This window comes from Carettochelys insculpta, chromosome 6 (genome assembly GCF_033958435.1).
Source record: "Carettochelys insculpta isolate YL-2023 chromosome 6, ASM3395843v1, whole genome shotgun sequence".
Lineage (NCBI taxonomy): Eukaryota > Metazoa > Chordata > Testudines > Carettochelyidae > Carettochelys > Carettochelys insculpta.
In genome coordinates, this window is record NC_134142.1 from 112,347,222 (window position 1) to 112,366,174 (window position 18,953).

Genomic DNA, 18,953 nt, shown 5'->3' on the forward strand with positions numbered 1-18,953 from the left:
TTTAGTTTAAACACTAAAATCAGAATAAATTCTTATGTTTAGCAATGACAAAACCCTGAGGGCCAAACTGCCTTTCAGATCTGGCTGAGCTCTGAAATGTTAAAAATCACCATTTATTTACGTGTGTACACCAGGAAACCGAAAATAACTGACCTTGATTATTCTAAACAAGCCAGGCCCATTTTGTTGTTACCACAGCAACAGTATCACCACCATACTGCATGAGGAACAACTGGAAAATGCTTAAGCATCCATGACAATTAGTAAAAAGGGATTCTTGTAGAGCCTGTTCCTTTCAGATACAGGATATGACCCGATGTCCCATCGTCCTTTGAGTGCCAACAACTGAGGCAGCAGCTCTAGAACAGCCTTTATGAAGGTAGTTGATCCCTTGATGAGGATACCTGATTGGGAATTTTTAGTTGCCCACAATGAAAATAAGTAGAAATAAGAAAAAACCCAGTAAGGAATGTGTACGTGTATGTATACACACAGTGTCAAGGAAATATTAGATTTACAATTATATGTACATAAGTAAGATTGTATGTACGCTGTGATGCAATTTCTAGTTATATGATTGCACGCAATTATTTCCACAGGCTCTTTGGTGTATTTGTTGCACAGGATGAACAAAATTAATTTTGCACAAAGAAATATATCTGGCACTATGTGGAGGGCTCGACTATTTTTTTTTAATATGTAATGTACTCAATCATTTGTCTGTTATGATGATGAAAGGTGCATGAGACAACCAAAAATCTAGTTAGTATTTCAAAAAATTTATGAGAAGGATCTGTATAAATTAAGAATACTTAATGGCAAATTAAGAAAGTGGAACACAACTGTAGGTTTTCATTTCTTTTAAGTGCTGAGAAGTCTCATGGATATAAGCTTAGTCCTATGACCATAATTTCTTATTGGGGTGAATTCCAGTTAGATAATAGTTGCAAAATTTTTGTTTTGGCCAAGGACTTGTAAGACAAAACAGGGAAAAAATATTAGTGGCAAATTTAAAAGAAAAAATAGTCACTCAAATAACTTCCCATGGATACAAAACCTTGCCTGTTGCTATGCACACATAGAAAGGAACTAAGGATTCAGGACGAAGTTCAAATACATGGTGGAAAATTTATTTTCACCTTCCTAATGAAATCAAAACACACGAATATTAAGTTTCCCGAGGAGCACATTTTTAACAAGGAAATCTGTATTGAAGTCTTGTGTTTTCAGATTTATTCATTGTCCATTTTAATATGATTTATCTGAATAGGAAGAAGGGAACAATTTTTGTTTTCCCAAGGAAAATATCTGGGAACATACTTCAGGGACAAAATGTAAATATCTACATCTATGAATTAGAACTTTTGAAAGTACAGTTTGTTACCTTTAAAAGTGCAATTTGGATGATTGCTTGAAGAAAGCAATCTGATTTTCAGGTGCACTGAACACTTGCAGTCATTAGTAACTGACAGTAATTGGCACCTCTAAAACATCAGGTCACTTAGGTGCCTAAATATGGCTTTAGAGACTCAATTTTGTGCTAACAACCACTAGTAGTACTTATTTTTGTGTAGTTGTTTCAAACAGAATACATACCCCGCTACAAGTATTTTTGGAATTTCTCCAGCAAATGCTTCTGCCATCTCCCGGCTACCCACATTGGCTATACAATGCAAAGCCAGGCCCATGAAGGTAGGATTGCGGCTGGCCAGGTCATTCTTGATTGCATTGTTTATCAAGCGGATCAGCTCACTGTTGGAGTTCACTAGCACTGAGATGAAAAGATATCCCTGTGGTTCAAATGGACAAGAGAAGTATTATTTCTGATAAATCAAGCCAGCTAAAACTAATTTTATGCCTTTGTTAATACTGTAGAGTATTCCATGACCTCATGTACCTCCCCTCCCACAACACTTATCCTTACAGCTCTCCCGAGAGATCTGTGTAAATAAGTCCCTGGAATTTCAGTCCAACAACAGAATAAAGAGGCCCAGAATTGCAGAATACAATAGCAATGTCTTCAGAGGGGGGAAAAATCATGTACATGCCACCTAAATAATATATTTTGTTCCACAAAGGTGTAGGATCTGCTGTGTACTTTTCACACACCAACCCTTAAACATACATCTAGTAAATATTAGTTCTCCCATTAGGGACATTAAAAAGAAGACTGTCTTCTAGATTCTGACAGTTAACTCATTCTGGTTTATATCCCCTCCCCAGCTCCAAACATTCAAGTTAACAGAAATCTTACCTATCTGTTTTTTTGTAAGCCTGGATTATGTCCTTTCAGTTACCCTTGACATAGATTCTTCTCTGAGTGGGATTCGATAAAATGTCTAATATTTTAGTGAAAGGAAATGCCTTATATAAATGGAATGTGTGTCTTCGTAAGGTACATTAAAATGTGACATGACTAATCTTTTGTTGCAGTTAGTGCAACATTTTAGATGTTAAAAAGACAACAAAATCCTTCAAGTTACTTATCCAAACAAGTAAAGGACTCATCTGTACACTCTGATTTACTCTGCAACCCAGCCGGAAACTAGCTAAAACTATGTAGAAAGAACGAAAGCGGATGAGAGACTATTCATTCAAGCTACATAGCGAGGCAGGACAAGATAGGCAACTTGACAGCGTGGCAAGATATTTCCTTTGATTTTTTTCAATCGATATTTCCTTCCTGTGAGTTTAGAAATTACTCACAATTTGTTTCTCTGTGTATCTGTTAGAACTCAGTAGGTTTACAGCTTCCATGTGGCCAAAGTCAATATCATGCCCCAGGAGGAAGATGAAGAGCAGCTTGCAGACATACTTTTTCTTACTGTAACCATCCAGAGCCTTGTCACCTAGTGAAGAACGAAGAAAAACCATACTTGAAAACGAAGACACTCTGACTTGCCACAGAAACCAAAGATTTATGTACATCAGAATGGCCACACACAACCACTCCAGTATTGCACACTACCACATAAATCCTGCAGCACGTGCTAAATAGTATCAGAGGGGTAGCTGTGTTAGTCTGGATCTGTAGTAGCAACAAAGGGTCCTGTGGCACCTTATAGACTAACAGAAAAGTTTAGAGCATGAGCTTTCGTGAGTTAACTCACTTCTTCAGATGCATCTGAAGAAGTGAGTTAACTCACGAAAGCTCATGCTCTAAACTTTTCTGTTAGTCTATAAGGTGCCACAGGACCCTTCGTTGCCACGTGCTAAATGTTGTTTCAAAAAAGTTTTAGTTTCATCCTGTCACGTTTAAGGTTCTTTTGATCCATTAGATAGAGAATCTATGCAAGTGCTTATTACACAACACAAAAATTACCAGATAGCCTAATTAGATACTCATAGACGCTTCTGACTGTAAAAATCTCTTAACATTCAAATTAACACAACCCAAAGTGGCTTACAATTCTCAAACTAAGCCATGAAGGAAGCAAACATTGATCAGATGTCTGTACCAAATGGACACCAGAACACCAACAACTGAATATACAAACATCAAGTTTGTCCCCACAATCTGTGGAAACAGCAGAACTCCAATTCTCTGGATTAAGACATTTAAGTATTCTACAACCATTCATGCTCACATCAGGAGCTGGAGGAAGAGCTTTGGACGAAAAATTATTTTGATTATGCCCTTTTATAAAGTCTGAATATTAAATTGACTATCAGGTGTAGGGGCCATAAAGAAAACTGGAGTTCTCTTAATCAGAGAGGAGCCCCATTGGTGGGGGGGGGGGGCATGAAACATCATAAGGAGGGATACAGCTCGATCAGCTGCTGGGTCTCAGGTTCATCCATCTAACTAAAAATGCTGAAACATGTTACTGTTTTTATGTGTATTCATGTTTATATACCAATTAATAAAGTTTTTACATTCTGCATACTTACTTGTGTACGAAAAGGTGTCCCCCCCATATGAACATAACCAAAATTTCCATCAGTTTGGATTACATTAGACAGGTTTGGGGCCAGGGTGGGAACTGTTAATTCTGGAAACAAAAAGTGGAGCCTGATGTAACAAGTTTGCTCACCCCGGTCTTAAATACCCGCTATCACACAGCTTTACAAGACAAATTTCAAAATGGTTTTGAAATTGCAAGGTTAAGGTTTTGTTTTTAAAAAAAAAAAAAAAGTGTCTCCTATAAAACAGTTTACCTTTTATGGCTGTTGTACAGACCTCTAACACATGTACTTCTGAAAGCTCATATGCATTTCTTTACAGAAGCATTTCCCAAACTAATTTGGGTATGGAACACTTTTTGGCTTGCAATATAGTGACAGAACACATACATGCAGGTTTGGAGGCAGATAAAGCTTCACACAAAAAACCTTCCACACATAAACCTGAAAAGTTGCTTTAAAAGAATGTTTATAGATGTATTATTTTACTAAAAAACAAAAAATAAGAGAAAATCTGAATGAACAACTTATGTCCTTCTTTTACATAAATGCCTTTAGTTGCTGTTGATACAGGAAGCTCAGTGACCATACAAAACAGTCATAGGCAGAGGTCATCAGTTGCAGTACTGCCAATCACGAGCACTCTGAAATCCTGGGTGAGGCTCTGAACACTCAAAATTGTTTGCAGGGGTTATCTGCTGTTTCTTCCCACCCCTCTGCCTCCACCAGGACTTCAGGGTCCAAGTTTTAAAGTTGCTATACAATTAAAGTGAATATTTTAATGTTTATCATTTAATTCCTGGAACTAGAGCTTGAAGAAAACATCAAATATCACAACATTTGTGAAAAAACAGGAGTGAAAAGAAACTTTTTTCTAACCTAGATCAGATAAGAGTAGATATATGACAAACTGATTAAAAAAACCCTGATGACCAGCCTGAAAAAAATTCCTATACCTCACCTAAAAATATTTTTATCTTATGGCAAACAAGACTACTTTAACTTCTAGAGACCATACGGGCCACGACACTCAAACTGAAGATTTAAATTAGCCATTAATCATGCGTGCGTTTCTCCATATAGTACTCATGGGGGAATTCTGTACCACTGCACAATGTAAAATTAACCTTCTGGGTAAAGTTTAATTTTCCCCCTACAGCAGTGTTTCCCAAACTTGAAACATTAGTGAGCCCCTTTTGGGGCTTCAGCCTTATCGGTATCACTCCCACTCTGCCCCTCTCCGTGCCCTCCAAGTGCTTATATCCTGATTTTCCGGTAATTTATTTTCTGCCATGCACCCCTTGAAATCTTTTCACATACTACTGGTGGTACATGTACCACACTTTGTGAAACACTGCCCTATAGAACTGATGCTGCAGGACTGCTGGCCACCACTAGGGGCTGCTGAACCCAGCTGAGCCTAAGTCTCCAGCTCACAAACACAGGACACTTTGAAGGTGTGCAGAGATAAGAGAAAGACAGATTCCCAGCATGCCCTGAAGGAAGGAAGCATACAGAAAGCTCCACATAAGCCTGGGACCCAGCATCATGTGGTTTCTACCTCACATCCCCCCAGAGATTAAGAGGGGCAGCATTCTCCCACCCACAAGATATACTCAGTTGGCATCTGTGACAAACCCAAGCAGAAGCACTCAACATAAGTGTAACAGAGAAACGACACTGAATTGTCGTATGTTCTTCATTAACTCTGTTCATGAAGAAATGTTTCTGGTTGTTGTCAGTATTGTTTGACATTTGATGACAGGTACTTTGAAATAAATTACCAAAAATAACTGAAACTAGCATGATTATATAGTCCTATTGTGACAAAATATGCAGAACCCTGCAAAGCTTTAAATTATTGTGTGCAGATTTTTTTTTTTTTGCATATATTACTCCTGGAAGAATTGTGAGGCACCACCACAGTTCAACTGACAAAATAATTTCACTATGCTGCTCTTGCTGGCGAAACTACCACAAGAGCAGTACAGCCAGACAGGATATAATCTTTTGCTGATCATGCAACTAAAAAGAAGGGAGTGAAAAGAATATATGAAGTCTCTTTTTCTCCTCTGCAATGAATCAAGCTTACAATTCTGCTGATTCTGCAGAAAGACAGCACTATCTCAACAGCAGCAGCACAGGAGCATTCAGAAAAGGGTAAGCAAACAAAGAGGCAACAGTGAAGGGAAGGGGGCAGATAACCAAAGGCAATAGCAAAGAACAAGTGAGAGGGGAAAAAAAATGAGTGGAAAAAGATTAAAGAGAAGGAATAACTGCAAGATGGCAGCTTGGATTTAAAAACTCCAAGATGGACACTGTAGTGTCAACCTAAGTCTAGGACAGAGGTCTCCTACAGTCTTTAGTCCCTCCCATCGTAAGCATTAAGGGAGTGATAGTTCTGCACACAAGGCAGGGACTCCATGCTATCCTATTATTTCACTGTTGACTATCTCAAGATTTAGTTAAGAATCTCTTTCAACTATCCACACATATAGGAACAAATAGTGAACAGATGCAGAACCCTGGAAGCCCACTGAAAAGGGGAGTCTCAATACATACCAAAAAGAAAAGAAAAATCAACCGCTTTCAACTTTGATGATCTGCTGATATTTGATTAATTTGACTACTTCAAATACATGCCCCCCCAGCAAGCTTTTCCAGGTCTCCTCTAGAAGACCTAGAAACATCATGATTTCACTACCATCTGAAGGAACAATATTTCTGAACTGTAAAGACAGTTTGAGGAGTGGTAGAGAGAACGGGAGGGAACAATTTAGGTTTATTACTTTTAAGACAAAGATGGGAACCAACCTTGAACAATCTGTGGTTGGGATATTGATCAAGGAGTAATCTGCTCTCCACTATATGAATCAGATATAGGTGTCTCAATATCATGTGTTTATAGCAGGTGTGGGGAAAGTGTTTTGGGTCAAGGCCAATGATCCATAAACAAATCAGTTTAGGGCCACAGAGAAGCAAAACAGCAACAAAAAACCCCAAAACACAACACCACACCTCACTGATATGGTCCCAGGATGGAGGAGGGGGGTGGGAATACACTTTTTTCATGCTCTTCACACACAGCCCCAGAGCCTTGGGGGTCAAGGCTAATACATTTTGTGGGCCCCGTGTAGGGCCTGAGGTGGGGGAGGCAGCTGCCAGAACGCAGACTTGGGGTGTGGGGCCTGGGCTGGAGGGAGGGTGCAGGAATAAGCCGGGGTGGGTGATATAGGAAGGAATAGGGTGCAGGAGCAAGCTGCAGGTTGGTCAGATCACAAGAGAGGCAGAGTTCTGGGTTGGAGGAGTCAGGATGCAGGGTCTAAAAAGGAGAGGACAGGGGTCTGGGGAGTCAGGAGCAACAGAATAAATCCTCCAGGCAGCACTACAAATATTCTATCTATTGCACCATTCTTCAGCGAAGTACTAGGGAAAAAAATTTAGACTGACATTCCCCTCTTTAGTGGGTTGGCTTCCAGAAGCAGCAGCAGCTACCCATTCATCCTGTACAGGTGGGAGCAAAGATGCCTACCTGAAGAAGAAGAGTAGTTTGTTTCATTTTGTACTAAAATATAAAATTTAAGTTGAAATCCAATACTAAAGACAAAAATCGAACCACGTATAATTTGTTCACATAACTATACTATAGTTAAACGCAGCTTTGATATTTTAAGTACGTTGTGAGAACTAAATAGCCTGTTTAAACATACATGCCTGGACACAGACGAATCCTTAAATTGTGCAACTGAAATTTCCACCCTAGCACTCAGCCCATTTTTGCACATCCTACTGTACTCTGAAACTGCATAAAGACCCCTTGTGCACACTGACTCTCACTACACCCAGTGTTTTAGTGACAACAGCATTACTTATTTTCCTCTAATCCCCAATAGCAAGTTCATATTTTTTTAAACACAGGAAACAAAGCAACAGGATTTTTTTTTTTGGCTCAGGTTCTCCTCAGCAAAAGATACAAGTTTCTGTAACAACTTATGTTTGAAATTCATCAGAAACAGGAAGGATATCAAAAATTCTCATCAGCAGTTTCAATTACAATGAATAGGACAAAAATGGACTTCTTTCCCTAGAAAGCTTTGTTTTTATCATTTGCAAAGAATTGCTATCCTTCATTAAGGCAAATTCCACTATTGTAAAAGTAGGGAAAACTAATCTTTCAATTTTTTTCTTGGTTTTCCCCACAACTTCAGAGATTTTACAGATTCTAGAGCCATGCACACACAAATAGGGACTGAAGCTATGTGGGTTATGCTTCTTTACAGGATAGCTCAGTGGTTTGAGCATTAGCCTGCTAAACCCACAGTTATGGAGTTCAACCTTTGAGGAGGCCATTTAGGGGTCCGGTGCAAATAGATTTAAAAAACTGTCATGGATGGTACTTGGTCCTGCTAAGTGTGCAGGGGACTGGACTCTATGACCTCTGAATGCACCTTCCAGTTTTATGAAATAGGTATATCTCCATATTTTACATATTAGATATATAAAGGCTTCATCTATACTACAGTGATCTGATGACAGACGATACTGCCACCAGACACCTTCCAGCAAAGCTCATGTCAACAGATCACGTTCACATACAAAAGTAGATAAACGAGCAATTCCCTCTGTCAGAGAGTGGATGTACTGCCTGGCAACTCTCTCGACAGAACGGCCAGCTGCAAGCTCAGTAAACAGAGCTGCCCAGTGAATTGGAAGCCCTGTGTGATTACAGAGGGCCTCAGCAGTATCTACATGGCTTTTTGTTGACAGAAGTGGTTGACAAAGGCATTATTCCCCACCACAGAGATGCAGATTACTGCCAGCAGAAGTGCTGAGTTTTGTTGACAGACTGTTGACAAAATGCACTGTGTGTAGATGCACTGTGAGTTTTGTTGATAACTCCCCAGTTTTGTCAACAAAACTCTAGTGTAGAGGTAGCCAAATTGAATAAAGGAAAAGAAGCATTACTTCAAAAGCAACATTAGGAAATCTGTTCTGAATTTATTCCAAAAAGAAACCTGAACAAGAATACTGTGCAAATGTAGTGGTAACGTCTAATCTGCACAACCAAGCTCATTCAGATAGTTTATAAATGAAGCTAGAATAGAAAGGGGGCAAAATACAACAGGAAAAGATCTTGAGTAAGCTACAATTATACAGGAGTTTTAAAGTATGGGCTGTTGAACACTATCAGAAAAAAGCAACACTTATGCCTCTGTAAATACACTCTCTATACACAAATAGGTGATAACACCTGAACAATCCAAATGATTTGTGTAGGCATCAGTGAGATTTATTTTATTTTTTGTGCTAGTAACTAACTGAAATGTAACTGTTTCAATTTTATGTTAGGGGGATGATGGTTTATATTCAAGAAAAGGAAAATAAATTCAACACACATGTTGTTGCACGTCCGCTTGCCAGTTTATATAATTCAATGATTTAGCTCCAAGTTCTGCATGACATGCCTTTGTGTAGTTAGTAAATTTAGTTCCAGCATTCCACCACATCCACAGATTAACTATTATGGGCATAAGCATTCATATCACAAGCTTGTAGTGTATCATCTAATTTTTGCAGCTTCTGTGTTCACATCTATATACCTAAGTAGAGCGATATTTGTACTTCTGCCAGCAAACGTGGCAGGAATTACAGAAAAGAGCTTAACTGAATAGCATAAGTGTAGTAGTAAAAACTCTTCAGGAGTGATTTTACAATAGTCATCACAAATCCTCCAGTATTTAGCTGCCAACATACTGGCAGACAAATTTACAATGAGAGCTAAACCAGAAAGTACAAACAAGATTTAAATATCAGATTGGAGTAAAATCTGCTACGCTTCTCCAGGAAAGTTTAATTTAATATATTTATACTTAGGCCTAGTCAGAGTGGGTAAACAAGTATTTACTGCTGGAAGAATGTTGTACCAAAAATTTAAAAACTCTGCACACTATATTTTCAAATTTTTAATATTTTGTAAAAACACCACAATAATTGCACCGGTTTCTATTATTTTTGGTTATTTATTTCAAAATACCTGTCAGTAAGTATTTTGACATATCAAGCAATGAACTGGAGTACATTTATTTGAACTACAGTACAAAACCATATTTCCCACACACCCCAGAAGCAGTGCAAAGGCTGGGGGTATTCAGGGGTAATGGTGGATCCAAGGGAAAAAGTAGTAATTGCTGGCAAGGAGCCTGAATGTGAACTTGGAGGGTTGTTGGACATAGGCGGGAAAAGTATAGAACAGGGAGAGGGCTGGAGGGGGGGATTATGGGCAGCCTCTGCCACGTAGACCCTGGCTCAAACCTACCTTCTCCCATTAAGTCAGGCACATCAACCCTCTACCCCTTACTTGAAAACTTGGTCCCCACATCCCCATGTATGTGCCCTCACACAGCTACACCCTTGTTCCTATGTGGTACTGCACCCGCTCCACATCCTCATGTGTCTGTACCACCCACCCAGTCACACCCCCACCCCATTCCTTATATTTCTCTGCATCCACTCCATCCATGTGGCCCTGCACCTCTTTCCACACTATGGACATGTGCCTTCACTCTCACTCAGCCTCTCTCCCCCCCACTAGCCCTTATGAGCCCCTCCGATTCACTCTCCCCTCTCCTTCCAGTACTCAACATCCATCTCCCCATAGCACCTGTCTTCTGCCCTGATCCAACAGCTGCTGTGAAGATGGTTCTAAAGGCTCCATCTTCCCTAGCTGGCTGGGAGTGGCTGCTACATTCTATCATCATAGCAGTAGTACAGAATTCTTGCAGGAGTAAGATATTGCTTTAAAAAGTGTTAACAGCAGATGTGCCAGTCAGTAATCTGTCAGATAATGCAGCCCCAGGCTAGCCTGTATTTTCTTAGATGGACTGAAGTATTCACATTATGTTAATACACGCAACTGACTGTTGTAATCTTCGGTTTAATCCACTGATTAACCGCTCTGTGTCCTGACCACCACTTTTTAAAATAATTTGGTAGAAAGTGCATTATTATGCATCTCTGCTTGCAATTTGGAGAAGGGAAGAAGAGACGAGACCTTCAGGTATGATAAATCAGAATAGACCATTGCAAATACCAAATCACTCAATAGCACAAATTAGAACAGACATTTTAAAAAAAAATGAGGTATCTGCAGCTAAGGTGGCTGAGCATAGCATTTCTTGATGTTTAAGTAAAAGGACCAGATTCCAAATATTTTTCCAAGACAAAGACCCCTAAGATTTAAGGTTTTACACACAAGTGGGTCTCACCCATGGAAGCTCATGACCTAAAAATGTGTTAGTCTTCAAAGGTGCTTAATGACTGCTTATTAATTTGTGAAGCTGCAAACTAACAAGGCTAAAGACAACTTTTGTGGTGTTCTCTATTTCCTCTCCTAAACCCATGTTTTGCTTCTGATTTGTATACAAGAGAATGTTTGAAAACAGTCACAAAACCCCCAATCCTAGTGACAGAGTTTCCTTGTATTGAGAAATCCAAGTCCATATTTATCATAGATCTTTAACCACTAGTAATCTCCAAACACACGAGGGGAAGGGCTTTCCTGTGACCGATAAAGGCAGGGCTTTGCTCCCTAGCTTCCACCAACTGGAAGAGGGAAGCTTCCTCTTTTTCTCACCAATGTCCATGGCATGGCATGCAGTGGGATGGGAACAGTCACAAAAAGAGTCTTGGGCCAGCCAGGCACACTTGAAATTAGAAGGAAATGGAGGAACAGCTAGCAGGAATTTTTCACCCATTTCTCCAAGAAAACTACAAAAGCACTTAAGGGTCCTTGGGGCTGGGGAGGAGAAGGCATGAAAGCCAGAGTACTGGAGCAGTGTGGGCCAATAAAGTCAGAGGACAGAGTATGCAGGATAATGGGGAAGATGATTGGATTTGAACTATGGCAAAACAGATCCAAAAGGTGTGTTAGGACTATAGCACATCTTTGGTGAAGGAACGAACGAGGGCAGCTAGTAGTGGTACTTCCCCCCCACCACTCCCAAGCCACCCCAAGTTCTATTATCAGCAAGTGCTACACTGTGCAACTGACTGTCCTTAAGCAACTCACACAGTGTGGTACGTGTACCACCAGTGGTACGCGAAAGGATTTCAAGGGGTATGCAGCAGAAAATAAATTACTAAAAATCAGGAGATAAGCACTGAGACAGCGCTTGGAGCGCACGTACACCAATAAGGTCAAAGACCCACAAGAAGTAAGTGAATATTTTAAGTCTGGGAAACACTGTCCTACATGATTAATTAACTGGACCTAGCAAGCAATTATCTGTTTACATCAACCAAATACCTACCGTGGTCAGATCCTTCGTAAATACAGTCTTGGACAGCAGTATGCCCCAAGGTTTCAAGAACAAATGTAACAGTGTCTTCATCGCAAATTTTCCACCTCTCTTATAAATCACATTTAATCTCTATCGCAATGAATAATCTCAATTCATACTCTGAATATAAATAATTTTGTAATTAATTCTAGGTAGAAAATTAAGCAAGAAAAAGTACACGTAGTAACCTAACTGAAGACAAGCTTTTCTGCAATGAACACACAAATCACACAGAATATTTAACGAAGTATAGGCAGTGCACATAAGAACCCATAACAATCATCGCGCAAAATTGTTACAGAACTATAACTTTGATGCATTATACTTTTAACAAATTATTCAGGATGGAATTCAGAATGAAATCATTGCACTCAGGCCATAACTTTTCACATTGATGACTAGGATTTGTTAGTCTCAAAACTCCCTCAGTAGATTTTAAATTTAAAAAAAAATTCCATACTAGGAAAGAGAAGTAAGATACAATGGGCAACCAAAATTCTAGTATTTCTTAATGTTTAAGCACCTGACTTTGTAAAAGAAAAAACAACTTTGCTTTAGCTTATGTAGTTTACTTCATAAAAAAAGAAAAAAGATGAAGAGTAAAAGAAAGCTGTGATCTAGAAGAATCTCATTATTCTTCCACAAGGACTGAACCCCGAACTTTCAGTACTGCACCACAGTTTGTCTGTTACAAAGCTACCTATGTTAGCCGGAGAAGGCCACTACTGTGGGAGGGGAAAGTAGAGAAAAGTAGGGAAAGGACTCCATTAGGCTGCTTACTAGGTCTGAGGGAGCGTAGTCTAGTTCGCCCCCAGGAAGTGGAAAAAGTTCCTCCCCATGTTCATTTCTGAAGGGACTACAGGCCACTGGAGCTATGTGGAAATCCAGAGGGATTTTCAGAGAAGCCCAGCAAAACAACTGCTCTGCACCCCACTCTTGAGACCAGCTATCTGATCTGCTCCCAGGGTTCCCAATGTGGGCTGTACTTCTGCTTTGGTGGTGTTCATGGAATGAGTCCAGCCTTTACTAGAATGTCCCTCCCTCCCCAGAGCCCCCCGCCCCATGTCATCAGCAATGTTCTAATATTTTCCATCCATGGGCAGAATAAATTTTGTTCTTTGTACCAAGGCATGAGCAGATGTGTACCATCAATAGAAACACATGGCACCTATTGTGGATGGCTGTGGGTGTTCTGCTAATCAAATGGGCAACACCTGAATCTCTCCGGCGAAGCTACTGAAGAACTAAGATTAGAGAAAGGACTGGTCATCACCTAAATCTGCTGCACCCTCTCTCTCCCTGGTTACAACTCCCTCCCAAACCCTGCACCCCCTTATACCTCTCCCCCAGACCAGAAACCTCTCCCACACCCATACCCCTTCCCAGAACCTGCCTCCCAAGCCCCTTCCCCAGATCAAAACTTCCTCCTTTGCCCAAAGTCCATCTCAGGCCCCAACACCCTATTCTGCACCCCAGTTCTCTACCCCAAGCTTCCTTCTGCACCCAAACTGTACCAGATTCTGCACTCTCTCTGCAGACGAGTGCAGCTCTTGACCACGTCCTAAACTTCTGGAGCGCCTCCTGCTCCTTCAAAAATTGTTGATCACTCCTGCCTAGGGCCATGTCTTCCTTTCACTTTACAGCAACAAAATTTACGTCCCACAGGGACATCGGGGGCGGGTGGGAACAGACCCTTGAGCAACATAAATTTCAATGACGTAAATGGTAATGTGAATAATACTGTCTGTGGCCAGTATATCGTTTGTGGAAGTGGTTCATTATGTCAAAAGGAGAGTGCTCTGTCATTGGAATAGAGCTGCTAAATACAAGTGATCTTACAATGGGCAGCTGCATTGGAACAGCTGTGCCACTAAGCTCCCTGTTGCACACGTGACCCAAGTCACCAGATACTTAATGGCTACCAATTTTCCCTCCAATTACTACTCTACCAGTGTTTAAAATGTATTGCTCTATCAGGGACTCAAATATTTGGCATGCAATACTGGATATACAATTTTCAACTAGTTCAAAATTCTTAACAGGGTCTTGGGACAGGTTTGTGTGGTTAAAAAAATTAAGGCAAGTAATCAAATAGACACTAGAATGACAGCAGGATTTGAATTCTCCAGATATGGAAAGCTGCCAAGGGAGGGCAGAGGTAAAGCCAAGAGAGAATACTGTAGACTCTCGATTTATGTGAGGGTTCTGGTCCCACACACCCTCATGCAACCCGAATTTTGTGCAAGTCAGGGGTAGGGTTTTTTCCCCAGCACAATACACATTCTGCAGTCAGGAGCAGCTGGAGCACCTGCCTGAACAGGAAGTCCTGGTGTTTGGGGGTGGGGGGTTGAGGCCATGGAACGGGGGCAGGAGGGTTTAGCTTGAGGTTAGGGCTGCAGTTGGGAGGTTAAACTGGGCCGGGTGGGGTTGAATCGGAGCAACGCATGGAGGGTTTGTACCAGGGCCAGGACCATCTGCGTCCACTGCTTCCCCAGGGCTCTGGGCCTGCAGCACCTGAAGGGTGAGCCAGAACTGTGTGTGGTGGTGAGCAGGGCGGGGGGGAAGGCAAACAGGATTTTGGGTTGTGCTTAACTTGTGTTAATGGTGCATTTCGAGGGTTTAACTGTACTGTATATGAAGGGAAACAGTTTATGGATTGTGAAATAAAGAGCTGTAAAGAAGACATACAGTAGTAAAGGGAGAATAAAAAAATTAAAGCAAGCACACAATTTAGCGTTCGAAGTTTATTTCACTGGAAGATTTCTCCTTCAACATAGGGTGCATAAGAAGGTCTAATGACAAGGTAAAAGAATGCCAGAGTGATGCGAAGTTTAAGAATTTTAAGCCCTGTTCCATTGCAGCATTTGTTTATCAATATTTCACTCCATCAATTAACAAGCTCTGCTTTCAGAATAAAAGACATTTTTGTTAACCACCAGAAAGTGTCCTTCAGTAGCCGAGATTACAACATGAATTATGTGGATCAGAGCTAGATGAATGAAGTGTCAGTGAAGATGGCACAATTCAAGTTAATTTTAGAAAGCCACTTCTGTTCAATGTTTGGGAGATACCAACATGAAAAACCTATAAGAGCAACAAGACGAAGAGTTCCGTTTGATGAATATTTAACTTCAGCTCCATGCAAAAAGCTGTAGAATTACAACTTGTCTACAAATAGCTTTTAAGAACACACACAAACCACTATGCTCATGCTCCCCTGATAAATCATTGTAATTAATATTTTCTCAACCAGCAAAAAACAGGACTTTTTTTTTTAAAAATGCTCATTAGGGAAAGAGGCTTCTCAGCCCCAAAACCTTCTCAACTGAGGGAGAGAGAGGGGATTTTTAAAATAAGGAATTCACATTTTGGAACTGTTTATGCAATAACCTTCAACAACAACAACTCAGTGCAATTACACTAGCAGAAAGCAGACGCACTGAAGGATTTTATCTAGTACCCTGCTATATGTATAGTTCTCCCATATGACATCTATTTACAGATGCTCTTTAAGCTTTTCAGTTATTAAAAAAAGTCGTCAGTTACTTAAGAGAAGTGTGGGTTGGGATTCAGCTTCAAAAGTCAAAATGCCAACTTTTATATTCTCATTCTTTTGAGTAAAACAAAACTTGATGGAGTAACAATGTAGAATTTTGAATGCGAGGCTTGAAAAAAAAGTTTTAATTAAATTTGAGCTGTGCTGGAAATTTGCTTATTTTGGAAGTATTGCATTCATATGGCTCCATGACAAAGAATATGGATTTATAATAGGTTAATAAATTTCATTTGATTTAATCCTCCACCTAACACAGTCTTTCCCACCCTTAGTGATTTTTAATGGAGCTGCACTCTAAGCTATGTTTTGGCTGCTTCCTTGATAGTGCACTAGTGCTGTGCAGTTAGGAAAAAAATTCCAGAGAATTGCATTCTTCATACAGGCTGTCCCCGACTTACAAACACATTGACTTACGACCATTCATATTTACAACCAACCTCCCATTAACTCCGTACTGTATAATATTTTCGAGTTGAAAACCATGTACACTTAGTTTTTTTGAATAGCGTGGTATGAAAACTACAGCTCAGTCACAGAGACAGCTGACATGTTCCCTCCTCCCCTTTGTTTTGTTTCTCAGCAGCAGGTTGTGTTTGTGTGTCTGCAGTCAGGCAGTGCGTTTACATTTCATTTCCTCATACTGTATATTTTGCCCTTACGGTATTTTCTGTGTTTGCTTGTGGCCATCATGGCAAGTAACAGGAAAGTGCTCGTGGTGAGAAAAGAAAGAAAAGCTATTGATTTGGAACAGAAAATAACGATAGCGATGCACCACGAAGTGGGGGGGGGGTGTCAAACTGTCGTTCATGGCACTTAATTTAGGCCTATCGAAATCCACCAAAAGCACCATCAAAAAGGATAGAGATCGCATTCCTGAAGCACTGAAAGGGTCTTCACCTATGAAATCAACAATTATAACAGGGAAAAGACCAGGTCCCATCCATGACATGGAATAACTCTTAATGCTTTGGATAGAAGACCAAATTCAAAAGCGCATGCTGTTTGCCTCAAGACGATACAGGCTAGGGCTCGGAGTCTTTTTTTTGAAGACTTAAAGAAAAAAGGAGGGGTATGACTATGACCAAACTTTCAGTGCCAGTCACAGCTGGCTCAACTGTTTCAAGAATCATGCAAACTTTTACAATTTGAAACTAAGGGGGAAGCAGCCAGTACTTATTTGCAAACAGCAGAAACTTTTATAGAAGAATTGGATAAGCTGATAAGAGGAAAATTATTTGCCAGAAAAGATTTTTGATGTCTATGAGACTGGTCTCTTTTGGAAGAAAATGCCCAAACATACCTATATACATAAGAAGGCAAAAACTATGCCTGGTTTCAAGGCATTCAAAGACCATCTAAACAGTCTTTTTAGGAGGGAATGTTTGGGTATAAATTGAAACCCCTCTTGATTTAGCACTCTGAAAATCCTAGAGCCTTCAAAAACGTGAGCAAGGCTACTTTACCAGCCCATTATTGCGCTAAGCAAGCATGGATGATATTTGCCTGTTTTTGATTATTGGTTCATGAACTGTTTCATCCCTGAAGTCAAGGTGTATTTTCTGGAGAAAGGAAATCCTTTCAAAATTTTACTTATTTTGGATAATGATCCAGGTCACCCTCAACACCTAAATGAGACACATCCCAACATTAAAATGGTGTTTATGCCTCTCAACACCACATCTATTCTCCAACCCATGGACCAGAGGGCCTAGCTGCTTTCAAAGCATATTATCTTCACAACACATTTGCAAAGGCAATAGCTGCCACAGAATGCAAAAATGCCAAAACAATACGTGAATTTTGGAAGGACAACATTCTGCATTGCATAAGGAATATTGCTGCTGGGTGGGAGGAAGTCACTCAACGTATGAATGGCTTATGGAAGAAAATCCTAAAAAGATGTCAGTTTCAAAGGCTTGGGAAAAGAGAAGGCACTAGAAGAAATTTCCAATAAAATTGTACTGCTGGCAAAAGAAGTGGAACTGGAAGTGAATAATGAAGACATACACCAAACGGTTGAGGCTGCTGGGGAGGAGCTGAGCAATGAAGATTTAATGGAACTGGAGGCAGAGAGGGTAGCAGAGGAAGAGAAATAAGAAGCCCAATAAGCAGCAGCAGCAGCAGGCCCCAAAAAATATGTGATGGAAAAAAAGGCTGCAGCCTTCAGCATAATAAATGAAGGAATGCACGTTTGAAAAAAAATGGACCCCAATGTTGCAAGATTCTCAAAAGTGGATTGTTAACTCAGGACAGCCTGGCCTGCTATAAAGAAACTTAGAAGAAGAAAAACACTGTCCAATCCAAAATGGATATTTTTTTAAGAAAGCCCCCAGCACTGTTGCCTCCCCCACTGAACCAATGCCTTCTACAAGCAAAGATACTGCTGAAGTAGAAGATGAATCTGCTGTTGATGATGATGTTCCTGTAGTATTACCACCTACCTCCAATTAATTCAATTCATTCACCTTCATAATCATCAACCCAAGTGTGCACAGCAATACCATGAACAAAGGTAAAGTTCATGTACAGTATTAACATTTTATTATTTACAATACTTATATCACATTATTTACATTACTATATTGCATTGTGTTTTGTACTTCATGTTCATGTTTGTCAATTTCAGTTTGCTGTCACTGCAGTTATGTTGGTTTTTTTCGTGTGTTTCTGCCCTTGGTGTTTCTTTTTTTTCCATTGCTGATTTTTTTTTTTTTTTGGTAGGTGCTTTGTTACATTTGGGCCATGTCTAGACTTGCCAAAAACTTCGAAATGGCCATGCAAAATACATATTCAGCACTTTGTTAGCATGCGGGTGGCCGCGGCACTTTGGAATTGACGTGGCTCGCCGCCGTGCAGCTCGTCCAGACAGGGCTCCTTTTCGAAAGCACCCCGCCTACTTCAAATTCCCCTTATTCCCATCTGGGGCTAGCGTAGACACAGCCTTGGAGTGCAAGTGAATGAATATTACAAGCAGTACTGGTAGTGGGCAGTTCCTAGCTACCTGTATAAGGGTATTTCCGACTTACGACAAAATCGAGTAACAACCAGGTGCTTGGAATGTAACCCATTCATAAGCTGGGGACTATCTGTATCAGATTTCATACTCAAACCGAAAGTCATATGTACAATCTATTAAACTCGTTACGGTAAAGATT

General features: G+C 40.2%; 1 protein-coding gene across 3 annotated transcripts in view; it reads right to left on the reverse strand.

Annotated features, from left to right (window-relative positions):
* The window catches only part of AP2A2 (adaptor related protein complex 2 subunit alpha 2), a 106,818-nt gene that overhangs the window by 52,566 nt on the left and 35,299 nt on the right, over nucleotides 1–18,953 (reverse strand). For all 3 annotated transcript variants that reach the window (XM_074997841.1, XM_074997840.1, XM_074997842.1), the window contains exons 3-4: nucleotides 2,707–2,849; nucleotides 1,597–1,790 (exon numbers count right to left, since the gene is read on the reverse strand). In XM_074997841.1, the coding sequence (XP_074853942.1) occupies nucleotides 1,597–1,790; nucleotides 2,707–2,849 (337 nt within the window). The remainder of the gene's footprint in view (nucleotides 1–1,596; nucleotides 1,791–2,706; nucleotides 2,850–18,953) is intronic.